General features: G+C 40.5%; 1 protein-coding gene across 1 annotated transcript in view; it reads right to left on the reverse strand.

The window, feature by feature from the left end:
- The window catches only part of ANKRD55 (ankyrin repeat domain 55), a 210984-nt gene extending 202053 nt beyond the window's left edge, over window positions 1–8931 (reverse strand). The window contains exons 1-2 of the mRNA XM_006874653.1: window positions 8812–8931; window positions 8419–8508 (exon numbers count right to left, since the gene is read on the reverse strand). Coding sequence (XP_006874715.1) covers window positions 8419–8476 — 58 coding nt within the window. The 5' untranslated portion in view covers window positions 8477–8508; window positions 8812–8931. The remainder of the gene's footprint in view (window positions 1–8418; window positions 8509–8811) is intronic.
- Between the last annotated feature and the right edge of the window lie 876 nt (window positions 8932–9807).

Consider the following 9807-nt stretch of genomic DNA (forward strand, 5'->3'; position numbering starts at 1 on the left):
ACCCCGGCACATAGCAACCCGAGAAGCAGCTGGTGAGTTTGAAACTTGTGGTCCAGTGCTTATCCTACAGCGCCACACCAGGACTCCAAGGTAGACTAGGAGGAAAGATCTAATGATGGCCCCTAAGTATCGGCCAGTGACAAGTCTACAAATTACATTAGTTAGAGCCTGTGGGGCATGGGTTACCCCTGAGTTGGACTGACTTGATTACAGCTAACAGCAATCCTTAAGGCCTGTGAATATTATTTTATGATGCAAAAGAGTGAAAATTACCTTATATGGCAAAGGTGTCAATAAATAAATGATCTTGAGATGAGTTTATTCTGGATTATTTGGGCGGGTTCTGCAATGCAATCAAATATATCCTTTTAAGGCGGGGGAGTTGTGAGTTGACACATGAAGAGAAGGCTACAAGAAGGTGGATACATTAATAGGCAATCAGAGCATGGAAGAGGAAAGGCCAAGATTCTCCCTTGGTGCCTACAAAGGAAGAGTGCATCCCTGCAAAAACCCTAACCAAACCTTCTGCTGTGGAGCTGATGCTAACTCATAGTGAGTGACCCACAGGACAGAGGACAACTACCCATAGGCAGAGGGGACTGTCACATCTTTTTCTCGTAGAGTGGCTGGTGAGTTTGAATCACCAATCTTTCTGTCAGGACCCGGTAACTTTAACCACTGCGCCACCAGGGCTCAACCTTGTGGTTGTTGTGAAGTGGAGTTGAGTCAGTTCTGACTCAAAGTGACACTGTATAGGGTTTCTGAGGAGTGGCTGGTGGGTTTGAACCACCAACTCTGTAGTTCAAGTCGACCTTGTGGTCCAGTGCATTATCCTACAGTGCCACACCAGGACTCAACACTATAGACACCTTGATTTCAGAGTTTTGGGTTCTGGTCTCCAGAATTGTGAGACATTAGATTCCTGTTGTTTGAAGCCACCCTGTTTGCGGTACTTTTTCATGGCAACCCTAGGGCACTAATATACTATATTGATCTGAGCTGGAAGATTCAGCCTCTCCTCTCTTTCTCTCAGCAACTCTGCAGGAGAAATGCGCTTTGAGGGAGGGCTACTGCAAACACACTGCTCAATCTCATTCTGGCAGAATCTGGCCGTAACCTCCTCACTCTCAGCAACACAGAGGGATTGCTGAGGCCCTGGGGCCCATACTTCTCTTCTTGTTAAAGATTCTTTAAAGCACAGCAAAGCTGTTCTTCCTGCAATTAGAGACAAAGCTTAAAATGCAAATATCTTGAGTTATGTAATACCTAGACTTTAGTTGGAGCCTCTGTATTCTGTAGTAAATGATTTTACTACAAGCCCTTTCCTGCATGTAGGCTTTGAGAGGGAAGACAGCCAGGAAGAGCATGTGAGACCAGAAGAGGTGTTGCTATGGTGAAATCAAAAGCACAAAATGGACTTGGATAGTTCTGAAGCCCTAGGCCTCCTCCCCCATAGTTTTTTGAAGCAAGTCAGAGACATAGCCCAGATGTCCTTTGTCAACAAATAATCTGATCTTGCAGCCTCCCATTAATTCTGTGAATGTATAAATTTATCCGCATTTTACAGATGAGGAGATGGGATGCAAGGGAGCTCAAAGTTTCACCAAGATCATGCAATTGATCAGGGAGCTGAGATAGGACTTGAATAAACATCTATATGTCACCAGATAATGGATTTCTTATTACCTCTAGCTAAAGAGAAATACAGCAAAATGCAGATGGGGAGATTTGCTGTTGCTGCAAGGTGCTGTAGAGTCAGTTCTGACTCATAGCAACCTATATGCACAATAGAATGAAACCCTGTCCAGTTTTGCACCATTCTCACCATCGCTGCTGCGCTTGAGCCCATTGTTGTAGCCACTGCACAAATCCATCTCATTGAGGGCCATTCTCATTTTTACTGACCTACTTTCTAGGGACTGGACCCTTATGATGACACTCCCAAATTATGTGAGATGGTCTTAGCATCCTTATTTCTAAGTAGCATTCTAGCTGTACTTCTTCCAGGACAGATTTGCTCATTCCAATCTGACCAGTGTGCCAGTTTGTTACACTGTGGTGACTTGTGTAGTCTTGTGATGCTGGAAGCTATGCCAATGATATTTCAAATACCAGCAGGGTCACCCATGGTAGACAGGTTTCATTGGAACTTCCAGACTAAGATAGATGACGAAGAAGGACCTGGTGATCTCATTTTTAAAAAATTCTGGCCAGTTAAAATCTTATGAATAGTAGTGTGGAGGTGTGTTACTGTGGGTTAATGCACCAGACTTCAAAACCATTTAAACTGCAAGGTTGGAAGTTCAAGATCACCAGCTGCTCCTTGGAAACCCTATACATGGTCGCTATGGGTTGGGATCAACTCAATGGCACTTAACAACAACAACAATTCCTTCTAGTTTATAGCTACGTACCATATTTATTCAAATACACAATGCCAACCGTTCTCTAAGGCAACCATTAAACAGTTACTGAGACCCACTCCTTCTCAGAGTGGGTGTAATAGTTAGTGGTTGTTGAGGAAAATAAAGTTCCCTATTGCTCTGCTGTCTGGGTAGAGTGCTAGAATTACTGAGTTTCAGTATTGTCTGTTACTAATGAAGTTGTGTTGTTACTATTCTTAAAACGAGCATTTTTTAACTCTCTGGGTTTTAGGTTTCCCATTTGAAAAGTTAGGGGGTGGATTGGATGAGCAAACTAGACAACTATGATCTATTACATTTTCAATGACTGATTTTCAGAAGTAGATTGCTAGGTCTTTCTTCTTAGTCTGGGAACTCCTTAGAAATCTGTTCAACATCACAGCAAAAGGCCCCACAGGTAGGCGATGCCTGTGCATGAGGTATGTTGGCTGGGGATTGGATTCTGGTTTGGCATGGAAGATGCGAATTCTAGCACTGAAACACCACTCACTACACATTAGAACCTGTCTTTCTGCACCAGGCACAGCCCATACCGACTAAATTGGAGTCTGTAGGAGTGAGACCCAGGCATCAGAATTCTCTAAAACTTCCCAGATGATTCTTATATACAATCATGTTTCAGAACCAATAGGTTACATGCTCTGGACTGTAACATTGGTTTGAACCTCAAGGTCGGTGTTTCAAGTTCACCAGCCACTCCTTGGAAACCCTATGTAGGGTCACTATGAGTTGGAACTGACTCTGTGGCATTTAACAACAACGAAAAATTCATCCAGATGCAATATCTTCAACATCTGCTTGTGAAGCGCATGGCCACTAGAGTTTAGATTCTCCAGATATTCATAACTCACGAAAAATGCTATCCTAAAGACCCACATTCAGCTTATCTAGAGAAAGTCATGTCACCATGGTTAGCCCAACAATACAATGAAAAACTTAGACATAACAGTCTTAAATGTGTTATGGCCTTTCATGCTTCTAAGAAAGAAGGTGCAAGGAAAAGATACAACAGCTGAGCAGAAATTTTCAAAGATCAGCTCAAGAAGACAAAGTCAAATATTACAATGAAATGTGCAAAGATCTGGAGTCAGAAAACCAAAAGGGAAGAACGCACTCAGCATTTCTCAAGCTGGGGGAATTGAAGAAAAATTCAAGCCTCAACTTTCGTTATTGAAGGATTCTATGGGCAAATTATTGAATGATGCACAAAGCATCATAGAGTCACTGTACCAAAAGGAAATAGTTGGTGTTCAACCATTTCAAGAGGTAGCATATGATCAAGAGCCAATGATACTGAAGGAGGAAGCCCAAGGTACATTGAAGGAACTGGCAAAGAACAAGGCACCAGGAATTGATGGAACAAAAATTGAAATCTTTCAAGAAAGTGAGGTAGCACTGGAGACACCACTGATCTATGCCAAGAAATTTGGAAGACAACTATCTGGCCATCTGATTGGAAGAGATTCATATTTGTACCCGTTCCAAAGAGAGGTGACCCAACGGAATGTGGAAATCATTGGACAATCTCTTTGATATCCCAGGAGAGTAAAGTTTTACTAAAGGTAATACAGAAATGGCTGCAAGCATACATTGACAGAGAACTTCCAAAAGTTCAAGCCAGATTCAGAAGAGGCTGTGGAATGAGGGATATCATTGCTGATGTCCGATGGATCTTGGCTGAAACAGAATACCAAAAAGATGTTTACCTGTGCTTTATTGGTTATGCAAGACTTTCCATTGTGTGGATCATGACAAGCTATGGACAACATTGAGAAGTATGAGTATTCCAGAACACTTAACTGTGCTCATGAGGAATCTGTACATGGACCAAGAGGCAGTTGTTCGAACAGAACATGGGAACACTGAATGGTTTAAAATTAAGAAAGGTGTGCAAAGGTTGTATATTTTTACCATACTTATTCAACCTGTATGCTGAGCAAATAATCCGAGAAGCTGGGTTATATGTGGAAAAACATGGCATCAGGATTGGAGGAAGACTCATTAACAACCTGTGATATGCAGATGATACAACCTTGCTTGTTGAAATTGAAGAGGACTTAAAACATTTATTGATGAATATCAAAGAGCACAGTCTTCAGTATGGATTACATCTCAATGTAAAGGGAGCAAAAATCCTCATCATTGGACGAATAAACAACATTCTTCTCAATGGAGAAAAGATTGAAGTTGTCAAGGACTTCATTCTTCTTGGATCAACTATCAACACTCATGGAAGCAGCAGTCAAGATATCAAATGATGTATTGCATTAGGCAAATCAGTTGCACAAGACCTTTTTAAAGTGTTGAAGAGCAAAGATATCAGCTTGAGGACTAACGTGCACCTGACCCAAGCCATAGTATTTTCAATAACCTCATATGCATGCTAAAGTTGGACAGTGAATAAGGAAGACTCTAGAACAATTGATGCATTTGAGTTATGACATTGGAGGAGAATATTGAAAGTGCCATGGGCTGCCAAAAGAACCAACAGATGTGTGTTGGAAGAAGTGCAGCCAGAGTGCTCGTTGGAGGCCAGGATGGCCAAAATTCTTCTCTCATACTTCGGACATATTGTCAGAAGGGACCAGTCACTAGAAAAGGATATCATGTTTGGTAAGGTGGAGGGTCAGAGAAAAAGAGGAAGACCCACAGCGAGATGGAGTGGCCAAGTGGCAGCATCAGTGGGCTCAAGTGTGGCAACAATTGTGAGGTTGGCCCAGGATTGAGCAGTGTTTTGTCCTGTTGTGCATAGGGTCACTATGGGTCGGTACTGACTGGATGGCACCCAACAACAACAACAACAACAACAACAAGTAATAAGATAACAGAACTATTCAGGCACCATTAATTAATTATTATTCTAGAGTTGACTCTGAAGTATCCTGAAGCACTGAAAAAATGCATCTATCTATTCAGTGAATGGAGTCCTGGTGTGGCGCTGTGGGTTAATGCACCAGATTGCAAAGCCACTTTAACTGCAAGGTTGGCGGTTCAAGCTCACCAGCTGCTCCTTGGAACCCTGTACAAATTCACTATGTGTTGGCACTGACTCATTGGCACTTAACAACAACAACATCCAATGAATATTAACTAAACCCTCATTTGGTGATACAGAAGCGAATAACCTTTTTACTTGACCTGACTGAATGTGGTGATTATAAAATTCGATTGCTAATGAGTAGCTGAGCTTGGAAGCTCAGGACCAGTCTCAGGGGACGCCAAGGCCAATTGACTTAATACTGTCCACAAAGAAAGCTTTCAACATCCTTCTTTGGTGAGTTGCATCTGGGATCTTAAAGGCTCATGAGCAGCTGCCTAAAATGCAGCTATTGATCTCTCCATGTGAAGAAGAAAGCAGAGTGATGAGAACTGAAGATGCTTGGAATCAATTAGTCCAATGGACTAATTAATGGAGCATGTGAACATCAGTCTTCATGACTCTGAGACCAGAAGAACTAGATGGTGCCCAGCTATCACTACCAATAATGTGAAAGAGATCACATTAGAAGGTCCTGAATAGAGTGGCAGGATGTGTGGAACAAAACTTAAAGTTATTAATTAAAAAAAAAAAAAAAAGACAGGATTTACTGGTCAGAAAGAGACAGGAAAAAACTGAAACTATAGCCCTTTACTACCCTTCTGGTCTAGAAAGGTCACCCTTGTGACCCAACTTTCAGTCATGCAGGGGATATGTATATGGGGGAACAACAACACGAGTAAGGGATGATTACGAAATGATGGAACGGTCAATCTTTCAAAGTCAAAGGGGCAGCATGTATCTAAGAACAAAGGTGAGAAGAGATGGGAAGGTGGTTGGAATGGAAATAGGAGCCACAGAGATAAAGTGAGATAACTATTGTTCCATGGGGGAAATTATAATCACTGAGATGAAACAAAGTGTGTTATTTGTTGAATGTAAAACTGTTGATCTTGCCAGTAAACCTTCACTCAATTCACAGTTTTAAACAAAATCCAATTGCTATTGAGTTAATTGCAATCCACGGCGACTAAATGTATAAGAGTAGAATGAGTTTCACAGGTTTTGAATGACTGATTTTTCAGCAGTAGATTGCTAGGTCTTTCTTCTGAGGTGTCTATGGATGGACTTGAACCTCCAACCTCTGTTAGCAGCCAAGTGCATTAGCCATTTGCACTACCCAGGAACTCAAGCACTAATAATGTAGCAATAATAACAACATTGGCAAAAATCTACTAGTACTTCTTTCACGTAATGCGATGTGACAGATGCTTTTCATACACACAGTATTCTAAATCCTCACAACAACTCTGATAGGTAAGCATCATCTGTTTTATTGCTGAGGAAACTAAGGCCCAAAGAGTTTAAGTAGCCTGCCAGTGTCACACAGCCAAGAAGTAGTAGATCTGCCATTCCGATCTGTATCTGTAAAATTCTGAAGCCCATGCTGTTTCTACCATTCCATAGAGTCTCAAGCAAACAGACAAAAGCTCTCTCTCAGAAATGGCAGGGAGAGGGTTAACTAGCATGGGGTGGGGGTGGTCAGGCCTGGGGTGGAAGAAATGCAGTGAACTGCTCAAATGGAAGACAGAAATCAATGTAGCTATGCCTTGTTATGTTGTCTGTTAGAAGACACCATATTGGAAGAGGTGGTTTCATTACCAAGAGCTAGCTCTTCTGTGGTTAGTTTCAGTGACCTCAAATTTGTTTAAAAAATAAACTCAATGTGTTCTTCTTTGGATTTCACTGCTCAATAATCTATTTTTTCCCAGCTAATATGAGCTCTTTGATTCTAAGCAGATTTCTACTTTTGCTGCTTGCCCTCACTGATGAGATGAAATTTACAAAGATGAGGGAATGGTGGTAGGCACAGCTGTGACAATCACCTTCTCTCCGGTGTTCATATCCAAACACAGTGTGGACTAACATATTCTGAGTGCACACACACACAATTCAAAATGGGTTAACAGCTGAAGATCAAATTATATACATCTAGAAATTCAGGTATCTCATTTCAAATCTAATATTATAGAGACCCACTGAGCTAAAATAATGTATCCATGAAAACAGATATAGCTTGAAGGATCATAAATACATTGTGACCTAAAGCAGGAAAAAGAAAATGAAAAAAACAAAGAATTTTCTTAAGGAGGCTTTCACAAATTACCATTTTCAGGCTGTTAGATAGAACAAATAAAATGACTGAGGAACCTTAGGACGTGGAAGAATATCAAGAGACGATAGAAAGTGGTTTAGGTCTCAGATATTTAAAAAAGATTCAAAAGCTATTTATCATACTTACAGAAAGAAAATTTCTTATACATACAAGGAAAAGATGTATAGTTGCATACAAGTATTACATATATGTATGTACACATGCATACCACATATGTAAAATGTACTGACATCAACTATACAGCTTAAAAAACACATATTATAAGCATGTATTTCACTGCAACCTCTTCCTGTGGAAAATTACCTTCACTCTGGAAATTACGAATATGAAAAAATACAGCCTGTTTTTGCAAATAATGACATAGTGGCAAGTCATTACACAACCTTGGATGAGACAATGTATCCGCCACAGTGTGAATATGGGCAGCATCTATTCCTGAAGGGAATCAAGTGAGGCTATAACAATGAGAACTTGGGTAAATAGACTACAAAAAGACACGTGATTTGTTCTTACATTATTTAGTCTATTTTTTTAAGATAAAAAAAGACTAATGAGAATAAAGATGACATTATTTGAAACAGATGACACACTTGAAATGCAATGAAAAAAATTGTGGTTAGGAGCTGTCCAACAAGACAGACCATACGGTTATTTTTCCTCTTCCAAATGTTTACAAATGCACATTTAGAATAGTTTTGTTTTCACATAGAAATCCTGTTTACACACACACACACACACACACACACACACACTACTATCTCTCTCTTCTTACAACTGCAAATCCTACGTCTGGACAAAAGATGCTAAGAACAGGAAAAAGTCAAAGCAGCTGAAACACCTACCTTTTTGTTGATCAAACACAGATGGGGTGCTAAAATCCATGGTTGCTTGTCTCATCATTTACAGTCAGAATGACAAAAAACATCAGGGCTCTGGAGAGGAGAAAACACCATCTCACTCACACGTTCTAGTCAATACAACAGTCAGTGGCGGCTTCGCTTGCCAAGACCTCTCTGTTTGAGAATTAAATGTGCATTAGAGTGGCAGGTTGTTGTCAAGGCAAATGATGAAAATAGGTAAATGCTATTTCTGTTATACCTGCCAGGAAAAGAGTTACTTCTTATGGCCTCATTCAGCAGTAACTCTTAGTGTAAGTATTATACACTCTCTATCCCCAAACAATTCTTTAAAAAGTCCAAATCCCCCAAACAATATTTGGAGTGGAGGGCACCTGCCTTTGATCTGGATTTGGGAAATCACTGCAGGTCATGGAGCTTCCGCAGCCTGAATGTTGCTTTAAACCAACAGAAATCTCAATGGGTGAGTGAGGCTTCACAGGGCCAGACAGAGCATGTGCAGAGCTGCCAATGCAGTTTGGATTCAGCTGTGCTGGCGGTGGAGTGAGAACTGCAGTTGGGTCATGTGAGCAGCAAGTGCCATCTCAATGGAATAGGATGTAAATAGTGTAGCAGGAGACTGCTGGCCATGTGCTGTCTGGAGTAATTACACACATTCCGAGCTCGTCTTCATCTCCCTTCTGCTTTATTCTTTGAGTCACTGGGAAGGTGGGGGAAGGAAAGGCTATTTCAGAGTTCACATAGCTATGATATTAAACTTAAAACAGTCCAGTCACATAGATTCTGGAACTGAACGAGGTGACAAAACCCTGAGAATCAATCACCCAGTGTACAACCTTTGAGGAGTAACTGAATAAATAATACATAGTTCATTCTATATATTTTAAAAACTGAGGTAAATCTATATGTGGAATGTCACTAATATATTCCTAGGTGGGAAAAAATACCCCAAGCTATACATTTTAAATGAATAAAATATATATCCCAGCTATACATTTTATTGTTCACGGTTTTCAAAAGCTAGTAACTATCACTGTATATGTTAATATGTTTGTAGGTATTCAGAAGAGCATTAAGATAAATACACACTAAACTGTTAATATTGATTACATTGTTGTTGCTTGTTCCAACTCATAGAGACCCTATCTATATAGGGTTTCAGAGGAGCAGCTGGTGTGTTTGAACAGCTGACATTGCAGTTAGCAGTCCAGTGTTTATCCTACAATACAACACGAGGGAAGTGCAATGAAGGCAAGAGTCATCTAACTTATGCTCACCTATTTCGATGTTTTTGGTTTATCACAATAACCATCTACTAGAGTCTTGGTGTTTGTTTGTTTGTTTTAACCACTACACTACTAGGCCTTCCTTGAA

This window comes from Chrysochloris asiatica, unplaced genomic scaffold (genome assembly GCF_000296735.1).
Source record: "Chrysochloris asiatica unplaced genomic scaffold, ChrAsi1.0 scaffold00291, whole genome shotgun sequence".
NCBI classification, from domain to species: domain Eukaryota; kingdom Metazoa; phylum Chordata; class Mammalia; order Afrosoricida; family Chrysochloridae; genus Chrysochloris; species Chrysochloris asiatica.